General features: G+C 45.1%; 1 protein-coding gene across 1 annotated transcript in view; it reads left to right on the top strand.

The window, feature by feature from the left end:
- The window catches only part of RNLS (renalase, FAD dependent amine oxidase), a 263,379-nt gene that overhangs the window by 165,534 nt on the left and 77,310 nt on the right, over positions 1-20,535 (top strand). The window contains exon 5 of the mRNA XM_075352353.1: positions 6,198-6,371. Within this exon, the coding sequence (XP_075208468.1) occupies positions 6,198-6,371 (174 nt within the window). The remainder of the gene's footprint in view (positions 1-6,197; positions 6,372-20,535) is intronic.

The raw sequence follows: 20,535 nt of genomic DNA, 5'->3' as shown, positions 1-20,535 counted from the left end.
TGTGTAACCTATCTAGGGTGGGGAGGGACCCTAGGAATCAGCGGTAGGTTTGGTCAGAGGTCACCATTTCCCCCTTCCATTACCTTTTGCTGCTTGCTTGGTACTTCCCATACCTAGCGTGACACTAAGCCACTTTGGGATTTTGATAGCCATCACTTGTAATTACAAAACTATCTTCCAAAGACATGGTAGTGCAATGTCAATTTTTAGAGAGTAATATAAAATGACAAACTTGGGGCCTGAGTTCTAGGACACATCATCAAAACAAACCAACTATCGTATTTCTTCTGTTGTTGTTATTATTATTATTATTATTTTTTATTTTTTTTAAAAACGTTCCTCGACATGTTTTTTTCCCCTATAGAATGCATGTAAAATTTCACAGTATGTCCTGTTATAAGTATAATAATAAAAATAGCTCTCAAGGACCTCTGGGTTAGACAAAAATCCAGACATAGGCATAAACAAAGTGACAATATATACTGTACATTATGGAGGCAACGTCACTATTCTTGAATCAATATTCACTCTTTTCCTCGTAATTTGATTAATTATTGGTAAAAGATTTCAATAATGACGGGTGTACCATAAATCACATTATCCGAGAAGTCTGATTTATTCTAGAATTTTTTTTTCTGGATACGGCTCAAATAAGCTTTTGATGCACAACAGCAACCAATCCATAAACCCTACTGAAGGCATACTACTGCTTTTGTAAGCCAGAAAGTGTTGGCTCCATTATATTTTTCTTTTCTTCTCTGGCACATGTTTTTCATAATGCTACCGAATGATTGATTGCACTACGTGTGTGGGAAAGGAGAGACAAATCCACAGTTAACAGGGTATAAAGAATAACACCCACCACAAAATTCTCCCTTTCATAGTATTTGCTAAAGCATTTGAATATATTTTATAGGCAGCAATTTCCAGTCATCGCTTCCAGACACATTTTTGTGTTCTAATTCCATAGCAAAGCAACAGGGATTGAATGAGTTATAACCCTGCCACCATAGCAGTACAGCGGGCTTTACACGTTGCGACATTGGCAACGAGATATCGTCGGGGTCACGTCGTTAGTGATGCACATCCGGCGCCGTTACCGACATGTCAGCGTGTAACGCAAATGAGCGACGATTAACGAGCACAAAAATGGCAAAAATCGTTGCTTGTTGTCACGTCGCTCATTTCCTTAATATCGCTGCAGCACACATCGCTGTGTATGACACCACAGGAGTGACAAACATCTCCTTACCTGCATCCACCGGAAAAGGAGGAAGGAAGGAGGTGGGCGGCATGTTCCGGTCACTCATCTCCGCCCCTCCTTTTCTATTGGGCGGCAGTTCAGTGACGCTTAGTGACGTCGCTGTGACGCTGAACAAACCGCCCTCTTAGAAAGGAGGCGGATTGCCGGTCACAGCAACGTCGCAGGGCAGGTAAGTGCATGTGACGCTGCCGTAGCGATAATGTTCGCTACGGCAGTGATCACCACATATCGGCCGTACGACGGGGGCGGGTGCTATCGCGCTCGGCATCGTTAGCATCGGCTAGCGATGTCGCAGCGTGTAAAGCCCGCTTAAGAGTTGCTAGTGAGGACGACATCCAGGTTTTTTTTCACTTGCCACAGAGGTAAGTCGTGGGCATCGCAAAGTTGCCAAATAAACTTCCCGTTGGAGTATTGGAGAGGGATTGTGGCTTCGTGACTTATTGAAAGGAAGATGAATATCAGATTTGTGAATATCAATTCGGTATGCTTTTTCTTTTTCTTAAAGAGAACCTGTTAGCAGATTTTTACTCCATCATCTGAAAGCAGCATTTTGTAGGCAAAGAGACTCTGAATCCAATGATGTATCACTTAGATTACTGGCTACAGCCGTTCTGACACCATCAGAATTTTTAGTTTTAACCATCTAGCAGAGGTGAGTGAGCTTCCCCACCCACACCAAGCTCTCTATAGAGATTGTACATTGACAGTGAGGTGTCAATCACAGGAGGGGGCCTGGTGGACTGCCGTGCTTGTGACATTGTAGTCTGAGCATTGATAAGAACTGCTCGTGTCCCACTGGTTAAAGAAACATAGAAAATAAATGACAGCTCTGTCACAGGGTGTTTGGCTCTAAACTTGTCGAGTGTCATGGCAGCATCAGACGCTGTTCAGATTTCAAACTCTGACACTCCACACTATGCTTTTTCTGATGCCTCTGAGTTGTACAGGGGCAGGCTCGGGCATCAACTAGCTGTGTGCTCATTAGCAATTGTGCTAGCAGGAGTTAATTTCTGCTAGCTTACTGGTTACCTCTTAGATCACATGTTGCAGGAGACCTATCACAGTTACTTCCTGCCTTTTTAAGATGGAGGAGCCTGTCTTACCATGCCGACTATAGCTTTCGCTAAACCGGTACGTGTTCTGGTGTTCTACAGCAATTGATGATGTACTGCATGTTGATTGGTGTGCTGTGGAATTCTCCTTTCGTCTGGTTATTTCCTCACTGCTCTTTATTTTCCTTTTTATAATTTGTTGTCTACTTCCTGTGTATGCTAGCTGTGTGCTGGTGTTTTGGTTTCCCCAGTTTGTCCAAATCTGTGAGTTCTACCACTCCTGTCCTGGTCCTCCCCTGGGGTGGGGGAGAGTGCGTATTAGATAAAGGCTGGCGAGGACGGGGCAAGGAAGGCGGCCCAGTCATCGTCATGATTGGATGTACTGTATCTCTGGGAGTAGGAACAACTAGGGCCCTCCTAGCCTGAGGTTGAGTGTAGAAACCCCTGTCCCATGTTATCCCCTCACATGTTGTGACAAAATCAGACCTTGACAAGACAGGCATCCTTGAATTCTATGTTTTAACCCTTGCAGCATGTTGTTTTCAGCTTACATAGCAAAAAGTAGCTGACTGATTCCCTTTAATTGTTTAGCTGTGATGAAGAATTTGTCGAAAAGTAGATTACTTTAGCTTGAAATTTCAATGTCCTAGTAGTTGGCAGTTTTTAAGGTGTGCCTAAAATTAAAGAAACATGTTGTGTTCATTCCTCATCTGCTGTTTGTTTGCTTGTTCTTTATTTGGAGGGAAAGGACAGAACAACCTGGAATCCATTATGTTATGGGAATGTTCACAACGGCACACCACGTATCAACAAGTGTACTAATATCGTGGGAGGCAGTGACATGGCTCTACAGTAGCAAGGACAATATGTTCAGGGTAGAGACTTTATATAAGGAACTGATACATAAACTACAATCTTATAAGGTGCTGGTGTGATGTTCATTTCTAAAATTTTTGATAATTAATTCTTTACCTAAATGTTTTTTTCCCATGTTTAAAGATGAATAGATGGTATAATATAATTTATGTTCTAAACAATTCTGCTCATATACACTTTGTTATTTTGAAAAATTAAATCTGCTTTAATTACAGATAATTGCATATCGAATTATTAAGCAGGTGCCTCATTGCTAGAGCACTAAGGGCACTATAGGGGGCACCATTGCCTGAGGTGCAGTCTAGGGTGTCTACAAAAAGTGGCACCAACACCCATGAGCTCTCACTTGATACCCAGCAGTAACTCCATGTAATTAATATTGCCCATTTATTTAATGCTAGCTGTACTACTCGGCTTCGCCTGGGCTAATAACTGTTGTTAACAAAATAGAATGTATTAACATTCCCGGGATAGAATGTATAAATAGAATGTAGTAATGCCCGGGATAGTAACTGTCTCTCTGTTTCTCTCCCATTCTCTGTCTGTCTCCCCCTCTGTATATATCTCTCTGTCTCTCTCGCTATCTCTTTCCCTGTCTGTCTCTGACTGTCTCTGTCTCTTTCTCCATCTGTCTCAATCTCTTTCCCTGTCTGTCTATCTATCTCTTTCCCTGTCTGTCTATATATCTCTGTCACTTTCCCTGTCTGTCTCTTTCCCTCTCTTTCCCTGTCTGTCTCTTTCCCTCTCTTTCCCTGTCTGTCTCTTTCCCTCTTTCCCTCTGTCTCTTTCCCTGTGTCTGTCTCTTTGTCTGTCTCTTTACCTGTCTTTGTCTGCCTCTTACCCCTTCTGTCTCTTTTCCTTTCTTTCCCTGTCTGTCTGTTTCCCTGTCTCTGTCTCTTTGTCTGTGTCTGTCTCTTTCCCTGTCAGTCTGTCTCTTTGTCTGTGTCTGTCTCTTTGTGTCTGTCTTTTACCCTGTCTATGTCTGTTTCTTTCCCTGGCTGCATTGTGACACGCCAACATTCCATATAAGGGCATGGCTGCGCATTCTTCTGAAGTTCTGGCTGCACTGTGGCTCCCAGCTCCATTCTCTTTAATGGAGGCAGGTTTTTTGGCAAATAACTGTAAAGCGCGGGGTTAAAATTTCCCCTCAAAACATAGCCTATGATGCTCTCGGGCTCCAGACGTGAGTGTGCAAAATTTTGTGGCTGTAGCTGCGACGGTGCAGATGCCAATCCCGGACATACACACATACACACACACACACACATTCAGCTTTATATATTAGATTAAATAAGCTGTATAGTCCACAAAAAAAAATTAAAAAATAATCATAGGATTCAGATTGGTTAAAAAGTAAAAAAAAACACTATGTGTACAGGTCCCCCAAGGCTGGTGAAAACTAAGGTTAGTAGTTGGCTCAGTCGGCCTTTCCTGCCATTTCTTTTGTCAAGATTGGACCAGGAATAATGTCCAGCATAATCGGATGTCAGAACAGGAACACCACCTTCCCTTTCACCAACATGTTAATGTTGAACTGGATCCACGATGTAAAAAGCTTTGCAGGGCAGAATAAAACATTTGTTTTAAAATTGCGCCTCTCCATTGCGGAGATATTGGCAAAGTATTTAGCACTTAAACAGCTTCTTTTTTTTAAAGGGAACCTGTCATCAGATTTTGGGCCTATAAGCTGCGGCCACCACCAGTGGGCTCTTATATACAGCATTCTAACATGCTGTATATAAGAGCCCAGGCCGCTGTGTAGAACATAAAAATCACTTTATAATAGTTACATAAACGGTTGCTACGGTGGAGTTGGATCATTTGGGCGTCTCCGTTCTCCGGGCACGGCGCCTCCTCTTTCGGCCATCTTTGTCATCCTTCTACTGAAGCCTGTGTGTATGACGCATCCTACGTCATGCACACAGGCCGGCATTGAGGTCCTGCACAGGCACACTTTTATCTGCCCTGAGCAGTGCAGATATAAGTATTGTAGTGCGCCTGCACGGGACCGGCGAGTGTGTATGATGTAGGACACGACATGCACACTAGCTTCAGAAGGAGGACAAAGATGGCTGAAAGAGGAGACGCTGGCACCGGAGTACGGAGACGCCCTTATGACCCAACTCCACCGCAGTGACCGTTTAGGTAAGTATAAAGTGATTTTTATGTTTACACAGTGGCCTGGGCTCTTATTTACAGAATGTTAGAATACTGTATATAAGAGCCCACTGGTGGTGGCCGCAGCTTATAGGCCCCAAATCTGATGACAGGTTCCCTTTAAGGCTAAGTGGGCAATACCAGAGAGATTTCACTGTAGGTTCTCCATATTGATGAGCTCTGCATAAGCTCACAACCATGACTGATTGGCATTTTCTGAATTTGTAGAGTGTACACAGAAAGCTGTATAACCACGCCCACTCCACTGAAAGATGCCAATTAGTGGTGGGGGTGGGGTTATACAGAGCTAAGCATGCAGATAAATGGCAGATTTGTAACAGATTACGCTGTGATTTTTATCAGAATGCAACAAGCAGCCCATTAAGTGACACATATCTGGAATCAGGGTCTCTGCCCCGACACTGTGCTGCTCTCAGATGGGGGATCAAAAATCTAGTGGCAGATTCCCTTTAATGTAGTGCCAAGCACACAAAATTACAAATATCGTATATCGTACTAAACAGTAAAACAAAACGGATATAATAAAGCTCTATAATTGATTCTCTAATGCACCGTATGGTAAAAAAAGACACCATGTGGAAACACAATTGAATGTGACTATCCTTATATTACATTTTGTACTCCCTCATAAACACTAATGCCAGTATAACATATGTTATATGGATTTTATTCTGTGGATGCATCACTGAGAAGCATTGCTAAATATAACTGATTTCTGATATCTAAATGTTAATGGCTAAAGACGATGAGAACTGTAGTTTGCAATCCATCATCGTGCTGAATATTGCATATCGTCATTTATTTATATATATTTTTTTGTCTTACAGTAATTAAAGAAAGCCAAAGGCTGCAACTGGAAACTGTGAGCTACTCCTCCCGATATGCTTTGGGAGTCTTTTATGAAACTGGCACACAGATTGATGTCCCCTGGGCAGCAAAGTACATCAATGATAATCCTTGCATACGCTTCATCTCCATTGATAATAAAAAACGCAATGTAGGTCAGTGGTTCCATTATTCCTCCTAAACACAGGGACAATAGAGGGTGGGGATCATCAGATATGTTGCTTAATTGAGTACTGCTGCTCTGAAGAGAACATGTACTGGATGTAGCCACACGCCTCGGATGACATGTACATTGTCACCATGTGTATTCTGGATTCTATTAGTACACCCTTTCAATACAAAGAAATTTTACGTACACCTGTTCATCGGATTATTTTTGGAAACGAATGGGTTTTCCATGCATTGATTGTTTGCAATAATAATGCTAGTAACATGCAGTGTATTAATACTCCAAATCTGCTACCTCACAGGCAAGTCAAATCATCTGTACAACTATAAACATACCTGTGGCAACTTGTAATGATGAGCATCTTTTCTCAATAGCATTTCCGGTTGGCTGTTGCCGCCGACGTTGATGACCTAGTCTAACGATAGGTCAGAGGTCCCCAAACTTTCTGGCATTAAGAGACACATCCAGCTCTGCGAGAGTGTCGTGAGCCACATCCAGCTCTGAGACAGTGTTGTGAGCCACATCCATCTCTCAGTGAGGGTCGTGAGCCACATCCAGCTCTGAGAGAGGGTTGTGAGCCACATCCAGCTCTGAGAGAGGGTTGTGAGCCACATCCAGCTCTGAGAGAGGGCTGTGAGCCACATCCAGCTCTGAGAGAGGGCTGTGAGCCACATCCAGCTCTGGGAGATGGTCGTGAGCCACATCAAGCTCTAAGAGAGGGTCGTGAGCCACATTCAGCTCTGAGAGAGGGCTGTGAGCCACATCCAGCTCTGAGAGAGGGTCGTGAGCCACATCCAGCTCTGAGAGAGGATTGTGATCCATATCCAGCTCTGAGAGATGGCCGTGAGCCACATCCAGCTCTGAGAGAGGATCGTGAGCTACATCCAGCTCTGAGAGAGAGTCGTGAGCCACATCCAGCTCTGAGAGAGGGTCGTGAGCAACATCCAGCTCTGAGAGAGGGTCGTGAGCCACATCCAGCTCTGAGAGAGGGTCGTGAGCTACATCCAGCTCTGAGAGAGGGCTGTGAGCCACATCCAGCTCTAAGAGAGGGTCGTGAGCCACATTCAGCTCTGAGAGAGGGCTGTGAGCCACATCCAGCTCTGGGAGATGGTCGTGAGCCACATCAAGCTCTTAGAGAGGGTCGTGAGCCACATTCAGCTCTGAGAGAGGGTCGTGAGCCACATCCAGCTCTAAGAGAGGGTTGTGAGCCACATCCAGCTCTGAGAGAGGGTCGTGAGCCACATCCAGCTCTGAGAGAGGGTCGTGAGCCACATCCAGCTCTGAGAGAGGATTGTGATCCATATCCAGCTCTGAGAGATGGTCGTGAGCCACATCCAGCTCTGAGAGAGGGTCGTGAGCTACATCCAGCTCTGAGAGAGAGTCGTGAGCCACATCCAGCTCTGAGAGAGGGTCGTGAGCAACATCCAGCTCTGAGAGAGGGTCGTGAGCCACATCCAGCTCTGAGAGAGGGTTGTGAGCCACATCCAGCTCTGAGAGAGGGTTGTGAGCCACATCCAGCTCTGAGAGAGGGTTGTGAGCCACATCCAGCTCTGAGAGAGGGTTGTGAGCCACATCCAGCTCTGAGAGAGGGTTGTGAGCCACATCCAGCTCTGAGAGAGGGTCGTGAGCCACATCCAGCTCTGAGAGAGGGTCGTGAGCCACATCCAGCTCTGAGAGAGGGTCGTGAGCCACATCCAGCTCTCAGAGTTGGTCGTGAGCCATGATCAGCTCCTGTGCCCCCTCCCCCCACAGTAGTAACACCCAGATCCCCCATTACTGGTATAATAACAGCCAAAGCTCTTCCCTGGCCGTCAGACATTGATGACCTATCCCAAGGATAGGCCAGAGGTCCCCAGCCTTTTTGGCCTTTCAGGTCTCATAACAGCCAAAGCTTTTCCACAGAAATCGCACAGAGGTAGTATATCGAGATCCAGCAGTTCTACCTTACCCTCATTCAGAGCTGCTTTTCTATGTGGGGCTACTCACAACAATCGACATTTGGAGACCTGCTCCTTTTAGCTATTTCCTAGATTTGATGCTTATGCACCAAACTGGAAGACAGCTGTGAGCCACAAATCATGGGCCCACAAGCCTCATGTGGCTCCCGAACCACAGGTTGGGGACCCCTGGGATAGGCCATCAATGTAAAAGTAGTGGACAACCTCTGAATGTTGAGCTCTGTGTAATCCTGCCTCCACAAATTACTATGGGTGTGTCATGGGTGATAGACAGTCATGTGGTCTCTGGCAATAGAAGGTCACAGCGTTTGGCTGCACAAAATGCTCCCTGTCTTTTTGCTGTTCCTGCTGTTAGTATTCATTGTACTAGGTAGCTTTCCTGCTGGATTTTCATCTCTTCCCCTTTAGGACCCAGTTGAGCTAAACTTCCGTCCAGCTGTTAATTATCAGTATTCCCCTTGTGCTTAAATGCTCCCATCTTCCCTGGACTTGTGCTGGTGATATTATGATGCTTGTACTAAATATCAACCTTTATTTGGGGTTCATGATTTGTTATATTCTTAGCATATAGTGTTGAACATTACCAGCAGTGTGTATTCCATTTATCGTAGTATATGTGTTTTTTCTGGGACTTATCCCTATGTTTGAGGGTCCCTATGGTTTTTTATTCTTTTTAGTGTGATTTCACTGAAATAAACCTGTGCACTTTTTGCATGCACTGCATTTGTTTCAAGTTTTTTACCTATGAGAGAAGAATTATCCGAAGCTTCTGATTTTTACTCTCTCCTATTATTGGCCATGAATGTGCCCTTTTTATTCTTGCAATTTTTGTTCTGCAAGTGTTTAATGTTGATTATCTTGCAAAGTTTGCCATACTGGAAGATTTGATCAACCAACAAATGTGTTTTTGGGCCTCCTGACTGACCCCTTACTTCTGATGTTGGGAGAGATGAGCATCGCCAGAACCCAAGTTATTTTGGCAGAGGCGGCGAAATCAAGGAAGATCAGACCAGTAGTGTAACTAGAATCCGATGGGCTCCGGTGCAAAATTTGAAATCCTGGCCCCCTCCCCTGCATGTTGGTCTGATATATGGGCCCTTGTAGCATTCTAAATTCTATAAGGACATACTTGTTCCCACCTCCCTTATTATTATGTAGTAATATTCCCCTTCCTGTACTAGTGTCCCCCATCATGGGCCCCTTTCAGGTATATATGTCGCCCATCCTGATATATACTGGATCTCCCTCATCCTGGGCCTATCCTTGTATATTCATGTCTTCCATGCTGGGCCCGTCCTGGTATATATGGCTTCCATCCTGGGCCCCTTCCTGGTATATATGCCTCTCAACCTGGGCCCATCCTGGTATAAATGTACCCCATCCAGGGCCCTTTCCTGGTATATATGCCCCTCATCCTGGGCCAATTCTGGTATAAATGTCCCCCGCCAGGGGCTATCCTGGTGTAAATGTCTCCCATCCAGGGCCCATCCTGGTATATACGGCATGTCCCCCATCCTGGTATATATGTCCCCCCTCTCTTATATATATGTCCCCCCATCCTGTGTTCATCCTGGTATATATCCATGTACTAGTATATACATATATATATATATATATATATATATATATATATATATATATGTCACCCATTATGGGCTCGGCTCATCCATCCAATTTTAGAACTTATTATTATTCCAAGATTTATTGATTTAAAATTAACTTTAAAGTTATCTTTGTTCTTGGGAAAACCCCTTTAACCCCTTCATGACCGAGGACGTAACGGTACATCCTAAATCATGAATGGGTGATCACCACCGGCTGCTGCGGTGAGCTGGTGGTGATCCCTGCACGTGTCTCCTGATTTGTACAGCAGACGTCTGCCTCGTAGGTGGATCTGTGATCCACCCACGCGTTTTAACCCCTTAAATCGTGCTGTCAAAATGTGACAGCGCAATATAAAGTGCCGTAGCGGGAATACGCCTTTCCCAGCTGCCATCGTAGGCTCTGTGACGTGATCACGGGTAGCCGATGGTTGTCATGGTAGCACAAGGTCATATGATGACTCCTGTCCTGATCATGACGTAGATCCTGTTGGAGCCGACAGAGAGTCGGCTGTAACAAGAACGGAGCATCACTCTGATCAGGAGAAATGAATTAGTGATCAGACTGCTAATCCTTATAATCTCTAGTGAAATAAAAAAAAGTAAAAAAAAAGTTTTAAAAAATAAAAAAAAAACCCTAAAAATTCAAATCACCCCAATTTGCCCCATTGAAAATTAAAGGGTTAAAAAAAAATATTTATATATATACTCACATTTGGTATCACTATGTTAAGAAATGCCCCATCTATCAAATATAAAATCATATAATCTGATCGGTAAATGGCGTAGTGGCAAAAAAATTGAAAACGCCAAAATTAAGTTTTTTGGTTGTCACAAATCTTGCACAACAGGCAATAACAGATGATCACACAAAAATGGTGCCATTAATAACGTCAGCTCAAGACGCAAAAAATAATCCATCGCTTAGCCCCATATCCTGAAAAATGAGACCGCTATAGGTCGTGGAAAATGACGCAGAAAGTGCACCACTTTTTTTAGACAAACTTCTGATTTGTTTTTAACCCCTTAGATAAAAGTAAAGCTATACATGCTTTGTGTCTACGAACTCATACCAACCTAAGGCATCACACCGACACTTCAGTTTTATCTTGTAGTGAACATGGTGAATAAAACATCCCAAAAACAATCATGCCATCGCACTTTTTTTTGCAGTTTTCCACACTTGGAATTGTTTTTTTGCAGTTTTCCAGTACACCATATGGTAAAACTTATGGTTTCTTTTAAAATTACAACTCGTCCCACAAAAAATAAGATCTCATATGGCAAGAAAAATGACGTAAAAATAAAAACGTTACAGCTCTCGGAAGAAGGGGAGCAAAAAACGAAAACGGAAAGTCGCTCAGTCATGGAGAGGTTAAGGTCACTTAGGGTCTGCTGATATTGAGTGGGAGCACTATTTTGTAATCTTAGGGTACCTAGCTCTGTGGTCAGGCAGGGAAAAATTGGGGTCAGATTTAGGTTGTCTTCTAGTCTGACTAGGGACTTGTTCATTACAGGTATTACATCTCTCCTGGTTTGTTTACCCCCGTGTGAGTGGTAGGACTGAGTTGTAACTAGTGACAGGCGGACTCGCAGATACCCAGGAATGGCGAGTCAAACCAGATTAAAAAAAACTCCCCAAGTTTGGGCCTGGATATCTAGCTGGACACCATATACAGTACAGACCAAAAGTTTGGACACACCTTCTCATCTCTAGAACAACTGTTAAGAGGAGACTTTGTGCAGCAGGCCTTCATGGTAAAATAGCTGCTAGGAAACCACTGCTAAGGACCGGCAACAAGCAGAGGAGACTTGTTTGGGGTAAAGAACACAAGGAATGGACATTAGACCAATGGAAATCTTTGCTTTGGTCTGATGAGTCCAAATTTGAGATCTTTGGATCCAACCACCGTGTCTTTGTAGAAAAGGTGAACAGATGGAATCTACATGGCTGGTTCCCACCGTGAAGCATGGAGGAGGAAGTGTGATGGCGTGGGGGTGCTTTTGCTGGTGAAAATGTTGGTGATTTATTCAAAATTAAAGGCATACAGAACCAGCATGGCTACCACAGTATCTTGCAGCGGCATGCTATTCCATCCGGTTTGCGTTTAGTTGGACCAACATTTATATTTCAACAGGAAAATGACCCCAAACACACCTCCAGGCTGTGTAAGGGCTATTTAACTAAGAAGGAGAGTGATGTGGTGCTACGCCAGATGACCTGGCCTCCACAGTCACCAGACCCGAACCCAATCGAGATGGTTTGGGGTGAGCTGGACTGCAGAGTGAAGGCAAAAGGGCCAACAAGTGCTAAGCATCTCTGGGAACTACTTCAAGACTGTTGGAAAACCATTTACGGTGACTACCTCTTGATGTAATACTATTGTACGTTCTGAGGATTTCGATAGCGTTAGGGCAATGACAACCAGAGACGAGTTCTGGGTACAAGTTGTTTATAATATGTAACCACGGTAGATACACAACGGAATAAACACAGTAGAACAAACACACAAAATACCTTCCCGAAACGGAGCGAGAGGAATTCCCGGGGCCACGCACCGGACTCCCCCAGGGAGACCACCAGAGCGAACCCCTATACAGGGACTGTCCAGCAATCACCCCGGAAGGCCTAAATGCGCAGCAGCCGGGACACAAGGGGCAAGTGGTAAAGTCCAGAAGTGTCCGTACGGGATGATAGTCCAGAGTGGTTACGAACCGGAGGGAAACCGGGCAGAGTGCTGACCGAAGATGGCAGACGGAATCCGGGCACAGCTTGAAGAAACCGGTTATGGTCCAGAGTCGGTCGGTAGTCTTTCAGGAGGATCCAAAGGCAATCAGGATTTGGAAGTAGCAAAGCAGGAGCACACAGCAAGCAGTATACTCAGGCACTAGACTAAGCTTAGAGGCGGCCTTTTAAGCAGCTGGACAGGAAGTAGGGCAACAGAACAGTAAACTCCATGTTAACTGAGGGCAAGTTCATTCAAAAGAGAACTGGAAAACCCGGAAACCTGACACTTGAAGCTCATCAAGAGAATGCCAAGAGTGTGAAAAGCAGTAATCAAAGCAAAAGTTGGCTACTTTGAAGAACCTAGAATATAAGACATATTTTCAGTTGTTTTGCACTTTAAGTATTTCATTCCACATGTTTTAATTCATAGTTTTGATGCCTTCAATGTAAATATTTAATTTTCAGAGTCCTGAAAATAAAGAAAACTCTTTGAATGAAAAGGTGTGTCCAAACTTTTGGTCTGTACTGTAAGTTATGGGGACCAGAATACGGCACTTTAAAATTGTGGTAGAAGGTATAAGGGGATTAGAGCAGGTGCGTTATACTGTCAGTTAAATGAGGTCACCTGAGATCAGGTTACCTGCGATCATAGGTAGAAGACCATGGGAACCTCCAGCAGTGACCGCAGATAACCTGAGTGATGTCACTGCTCTTCGCATGGCTCATTCTCTACCTGAAGTTCACAGCGGGAGGTCATGTTCTATGGCCGCGCACTGCCACTTCAGATGCAGCAGGGTTGAAATTGTTGTGGGACCTCATGTGGATTACGTCGGATCTGGGTGTTTTGGGGTTAATAAAGGGGGTGAAAGAGGGTGGGGGTTTTTTGTTGTTTATTTCAAATAAAGGATTTTTTTCAGTGTTTGTGTGTATTTTTTTCACTTACAGATTAGTAATGGGGGGGTCTTATAATTGGGGGGGACCACATGCCGTTTTTTTTTTTTTTTTTTTTTAAATTACTCAAATCATTAAAAAAAAGAACAACAAAAAAAAAAACCGCATGCAATTCCTCTTATTTTGATACACAGCCAAGATAAGCACATGGCTTGGGGCAACAGCCTGTAGCCGTATGCTTTATCTGTGTTGAGTATCATAACATGGGGGGGACCCTAAACCAGTTTTTTTACTTCCTATTTTTACACCACGATATAAACCTGCAGACAGGGTATGTGATTGCAAGCAGTCCGACACATTGTCACACAGGCTGGGGGCTCTGACTGCAACCAATCACATGTGCCAGGACTGCCAGTGGGTGAGGGAAGTAATGAATATGTATGAAGTTAATGAGCTGTTTTGGAAGCAGTTACAGCCGCATTGGAGACTAGGTAAGTTCAGTGCGCCTTCTTTATTCCTATTTTCTTTATTTTTCCTTTATTTTTTTATTTACCTGAGTTGCCGGACCCAGATCATTACCCAGAGTTCTCTGAGAACTCCAGGCCGGGGTACTTTTGGAACCACGTGGATTTGGACTTTTACAGTCAGGGTCCACTCATCGCTAGTTGTAACAATGTAGCCAGCCCATTTAGTGTGTTCTGGAACATCTGTAAGGATTTGTTTGGCACCATGGCCACACAACTACAGGCCTTGTCCCTGAAGGTAGCAGAAACCAGAGGCCAACAGCAGCATGCATGTTCGGTCTCTACTAATGACCAAGAGCAGCCTTTGGAAGTGGATATGACCTTCGCTATTCATCTAGACAGACGTCTGAGGAGTAGATATACATGTAGGGGTATTTTAGTGGCGTCTTCTTCATCAGTTGAGACTGGTGAACCTGTGCAAATTGGTGCTTGGAAACATCTCAGAGAAGGTACGATACGCCGAGAACCAACTCATTTTTTTATTTAATGCGGTCATTCTGGTTCAATATTTCAGGTGCATTAATGAATTTCAGAAAGCGAAAAGAAAAATCTTAAATGTGAAGATGCAGGTTCCAAGAGTTTGAGATTACCTCTGGTACAGGCATCAGGGTTTTTTTCTACAGGTGTCTTTGGAGACTAAAAACAGGTTTCATTTTTACATTTGCATTTGTGGATTCAGGTTCTGCCTCGGATGTTATTGATAATGACTTTGCTATTACCTGTGGTTATAATGTCTCTCGGTCAATTGATAATTCTCCCCTTTCTGAAATTCACATGACTTCAAAGGTCGAGGATGTATGTTTAACGGTAAGTGTATTACACACTGAATCCATTACATTTATGATGTTTCCTTCTTTACCTGCAAAATTAATGTAAGGTTTGCCTTGGGCTAGTTAAGCACAATCCTACAATCAATTTGGAGACTCAGGAGGTTAAGTCTTGGGATGACTATTGTTTTTCTAGTTGTTTAAGTAGTTCCTTGGATTATGTGAGGTCTCATCTTCCAGAATTCATTCAGGACTTTGATTATGTATTTTCTGAGACAAAGTGTGAAGTTATCACCCCTCATAAAACCTATGACTGCATTTTTTAATTCATACCAGGTGCAAAAATGCCTATCTCTGAGAGAGAGAGAGAGAGACCTTGAAAGAGTATTCCAAAAATTCTGGCCAATGGGCAAATTAAGTTGTCCATCTCTCTGGTTTTTCTTTGTGAACAAAAAAGATAGAGAGTTGTATCCATGCTTCAACTTTAGAGAGATTAATACACTCACTGTCCGCAATTCCTATCCTTTACCCCTTATACCGGACCTGCTTCATCAGTTAGCTGGAGCGAAGTTGTTTTCTAGACTTGAGGGCGGTGTATACCTTATTCGACAGAGTGATGAATGGCAAACCGTTTTCAACTATGGTCCTTAGAAATTTCAGAAAGATAGTTTGCAACTATCAGTGTGTTCTGTCTGGCACAGATCTCTGCTGGCACAGGGCGATCACAGACCACTCCTGCCAGTGCTTTTACGGCTTTCGCTGATGTCACATTGACAGAACAGCAGCTTCTCTTTTGCGCGGTTAACGGGCTATTACTGCTGGATGTCATTCTGATTGACAGTTGATTTTCCACTGAGTAACTGCAGGGATCTGGCATGATTGTCTGCAGTCAAAAAGTTGTCAACAGATCATTCCGGAAAAGGAAGAGCTGCACTGATAACATGAAGCAGCATTATCCCTGACTGTTCTGATCCTCCGTCTGGGTGAACAGGTAGTTAGCAACAACTGCCTGTTAGTTCTTAGGCCCATAGTAAAGAAAATTTAAATAGTCCCGGACGATCCCTTTAATATGTCTATCCATCCTGTGATTTCCATAAGTTTGCGACTTTTCCTTCTTGATGTTAGAGTTTGAATGTTGAGGAGTGAATGTATCTCAAAGGCTCGTCTTGAATTGTCGGAGAATCTCTAGGTCTAGATTTAAAGCTGTCATGTAGCTAAGGTGTCCATATATAACACTGACATCATTCTTTTTCAATTGGTGTATAAATATCAAACTACCTCAGTGTCTAGAGGTTGTATCTATGGAAAACCTTTGCTTTAGTGACAAATTAATTGCCCTGGGTGTTCAAATTCTCGTGTGATGTTATCATGCTGTGGAAAAAAAAGCCATGGGCAGAATGAAGTAATCTGTCAGCACTTAAAGGGGAATTAACATTTGAAGGAAGTAGGTTAGCAGAGCATCAGATCTGAATATAAGTCTTGTAAGCACTATTGGTTCATAAGAAACCCATTCTATAACATCGCATATTTGTATTGCTTAAAGGGTGTGCGTCATCAGAGAATTAATTACTGTTTAAATCAGGTTTTATGATATATGTTCTTTAAAAATAATATTTGCAATGTTTTTTTCACATAATGAAAAAGCCCCAGTGGCCAGATTGTAAAATATATCAGTTTATTTATTTATTTTTTTTTAAATACGTTTAACACAAAAACCTAAATTAAGCAATAGGACTTTTTCTCATGACATAGTGTCTTTAGATCTATTTGATTTAGAGGGGATGGGACTCTTATTTAGCAAGCCAAACCATTCTTTGTATCAAATAAGTTGTCCATTCACATCTGTTGCACAAAATAAAAAACTGCCTACTACCTTCCCAGATCAGCACCATTCCTATGATCTCCTGCTGTATCTCCTGGTGATCATGTGACATCATCAGTGTCACATGGTCAATGTTGCCTATCAGTGACTGCAGATTGGCTGTTTTCTATCTGTTACAGTGTGTAATGAACCAGCAGGGGGAGCTGGAACACCAGGAGAGTGTTAGGTAGGAATTCTTCACTAGATGGCACTAGACTGTAATGTGGCACCCCAGTGGTCCGGTTGCCCACAGTAACGTTGCGCTCCTCACAGGGGCTGATGCTATGCCTGGAAGCAAGAAGGGGGTCCCCCATGCTAGGTAACACCAGCATTCAATACTTTCCTGATTCCAGACCAGAAGGGGGAGCTCAAGAACCTGGTTTAAGGGGAGCTTCCCTATGCATTCTGGCCTGGGGGAGGGTCAGTTGAAAGGCAAGGAGAGGAGACAAGGAAGTGAATAGAGGCTAGAGAGAGAGCGCATAGGGAACAGAGCAGTGACAGAGCTCTTCCCAGAGCAGAGCGCAGAGACACAGGACGCCGGAGTCCTAGGTTGTTCAGGTCCTGAAAGCCAGGCAGCTGAATCCGTAGGGCAGGAGACTGCATGTCTTCTGGCCACACAGAACGTCCGGCGTCACAGCAGCATATGAGAGCCCTAAGAAGCTACCACAAGAGCAGCACGTGTAAAAAGGCTTGCGCTGACTGCCATACAAGTGAGAAACAGTACAAACACCAGGAAGAGGGCCGCAGCATAGCTTTAAGCAGCAGGGACCTACGCAGGACAGCACAGAAGGAAGGCCTCCGAACCCAATTGCTTCCAGGCTGCCCGGACCTCCGTTACCATCCGAACTAGTTTCCCTGGCCTGCATCTTTCACTACCACGTAAAAAAGTAAAGGAAACTACAGTCTCTGTGTCGTCCAGTTATTGGCTGCGTCTTTGGACCTGCACCCCAACATTAATTCCTCCATCATAGACTACACTAGTTGCCCTGGGGCCCAGCTCCACCAGTGGGGAGCTGTACCATCATTGCTGCATCACCATCCAGCAGCGTCGGCCAGACATTGCCGAATACCACAGGTGGTGTCACGACTCATCCTCCTGTAAATATCCCTCATTTAAACGACACTGCCAGGGTCACGAAGTCGGGCTCTGCCGCCGTGAACTCCCATAGAACCGGCCCGGTTCTGAATGCCCCACGGCCCTGGTGGGCATTTCAGTAATAAACCAGCAGGGGGAACTGGAGCACCAGGAGAGTGGTAGGTAGAAACACTCCACTTGAGGGCACTAGTCTCCCTAGTGGAAGAAGTGGATGGTCATATGGGCCGAAGTCAGAGCCAGGAGGTCGACAAGGTACCAGGGATCAGACGGAGACAGAGACTAGGGAGAGCCAAGTCAGGAAACCGAAAGAGAATGTCAAAGACTGGGGGTGCACGGAAAACAGATTTTAATTACTAGCCGAAGTAGGGAGTCGGGAGAGCAGAGCAGGTAATAGTAGGGACAACAGAGGAGGGGTGTCAGAGAGGAATGGAGGCGGTAAGGATGGGAAGCAAGGAGAACGGAAAGTCAGGACAGGAGGCAGAGAGAACCTACACAGTCAAGACAGGAGGCGGTGGAACAGACACAGTCAGCATGGGAGGCAGGGAGGACGGACCTAGTCAGGATGGGAGGCAGGATCAGAACTTACAGGGACCAGCGGCACACTGCAGAGCAGAATTATAACTGGTGCTGCATGAATGGAAATGCCCCATAGATAAGGCGCCGTGACACAGTGGACCTAGATCGGAGGAGTGACTTTGGTCCGTAAGGAAAGTATGAACGTTGGAGTAATTAAGAATGGGTTGACTAATGGTGAAAAACCTCTTTAATAGATTATAAGTACCCAGAAACAGCCGTTTGTGGAAAGACATGTGGCTTGGCAAACTTACTGAATGAGCTTGCAAAGCTCCTTAAAGTGTCAGATGTTGACATTTGGAATAACTACCTTTACTAGGTGTCACTAAAGAAGAGGGCTTACTTGCATTAAACCTAGTATATTTCTTACTACGCAACTATCCGCAACTATCATTTATTTTAAGTCTAAATGTCTGTCTGTTAATGTAATAATGTAATCACTTTTCTGATATACACTTATTAAAAAGTCCCTATCATTCCATCTCTATTCTGCTTTATTTTAGTTTTTTGTACCTACTTTTTGTTGAAATTTTGTTTCTGAACCCTCAGTACATGCTGGAATACTCTAACGAGTCTTCATCATGGGGCAGGGGCTATAGTCATTGCTACAGCCTCTGTCCTCGGCCTGAAACAAAGTGTCATCAGTGACGTCCATTTCAGGGGCTGAGCTAGTCCATGCTTAAAGGGGTTATACTGCTTATATTGCCTTTTTTTTTTTTTGCAATTTCACTATTGGGCTACATAGGAGCAGGTAAGTAGATAGCAACTACCTACCTGCCCTGCTGTTGTCGCGGGCGGAGGTGGGGACGCCGCGCTCTCCCACTGCTGCTCGGGTCCGGCCGCCGCGGCCGCTGCGGCCTGCTGCTGCTCGGTGGCTCGAGCGATGAGCCGGATCCTGGGGACTCTAGCGGCGCTCCTCGCCCGTGAGTGAAAGGGGGTTGTTGCGTGTGGGGATGGTGTATTGTCCGTGACGCCGCACACGGTTGTGGTGATTTGTAGCACCACCGCTGCTCAACATGGGGATCCCGGGAGTGGTGATGCGGAGCAGCCAGTTGTTGTGTTGCCCCTCCGTGGGTAGGGGTTGGTGATCCCGGGGCCCAGTGATGGTGTGGAAGGTGCAGGGCCTGGAGGGCGCAGGGACGCGGGGGCAGCGCTGTGCCTTGCGGCACTGTGGTACTCACTCAGCCTTGACGTTGACATAGTTTTACGGTAAACCACACGGCTGGAAAGACGGTTCCCACGGACGGCTGCACTTGCTCTCCCAGTAGGTAACGGTGATGTCCCTTTGACCTGCACCTAGTGTTTCTGTGTTGGTAGCGATGGGTTCCCACCAGTAACCCGCTCCCCGGCTTGGATATGGGCCGGAGGAGCCCTACTTTGCCCGCAGACGCTGGCCCTGAGGAACTGGTGCCCTGGCGGTGGCGGTGTTCCTCCTTAATGGTTGGACTGTTGCCTTCAGTCGGGACTTGGTTGTTGGGGGATCGACGTCCCCTTCACTGACGGATTTGGCAAATTATGGCGACTCCTAGCCTTGCCGGGGTCCGAGAGGCCCCTGCCCTGGTGCTGACTGTCCTTCGTATACTGCTCCAGACCGCCGGGCCACTACCCGTCCGCGGTCCTTCCAGCAACCTCCGAGCAGTCCCCCTCCAGACAATCACCGCTGTTGCTGACCTTGCTGACCCTGTCCTGCACTTAGCCGGACCAACTTCAGGGCTTTCTAAGCTCACTTTTTACTCTTTTTTTCTTTGCTCCACTACTACTTCACTTTCACTTAGCTCCTCTACCACTTCCTTCTACTTTGAACTTCCACTTCTATCTGCCTGGTTCTTCCCGCCTCCAAGGCTGTGTACTCCTCGGTGGGCGGAGCCAACCGCCTGGCCCACCCCCTGGTGTGAACATCAGCCCCTGGAGGAAGGCAACAAGGATTTTAGTAGCTTTGGTGTTCCTAACTGGGATGTAGGGTGTGGTGGTGTGATGACCTGTGACCCCTGGCTTGCCCAGGGCGTCACACTGTCAGCCCCTCTCCCCCAGCTCAGAGCGGTCATGTGAACACCCTTGCCATGATTTTGCTGCTTCCGGTGACGTCACCTTAACAGGGGCAGGACCTTGTTAATGGGCAACACTGCAGATTTCATGTTGCCGCCTTGCTGG

Source organism: Anomaloglossus baeobatrachus, chromosome 5, assembly GCF_048569485.1.
Source record: "Anomaloglossus baeobatrachus isolate aAnoBae1 chromosome 5, aAnoBae1.hap1, whole genome shotgun sequence".
Classification (NCBI taxonomy): domain Eukaryota; kingdom Metazoa; phylum Chordata; class Amphibia; order Anura; family Aromobatidae; genus Anomaloglossus; species Anomaloglossus baeobatrachus.
Note: the sequence above shows the minus strand (reverse complement) of the source record. Positions and strands in the feature narration are given on the sequence as shown.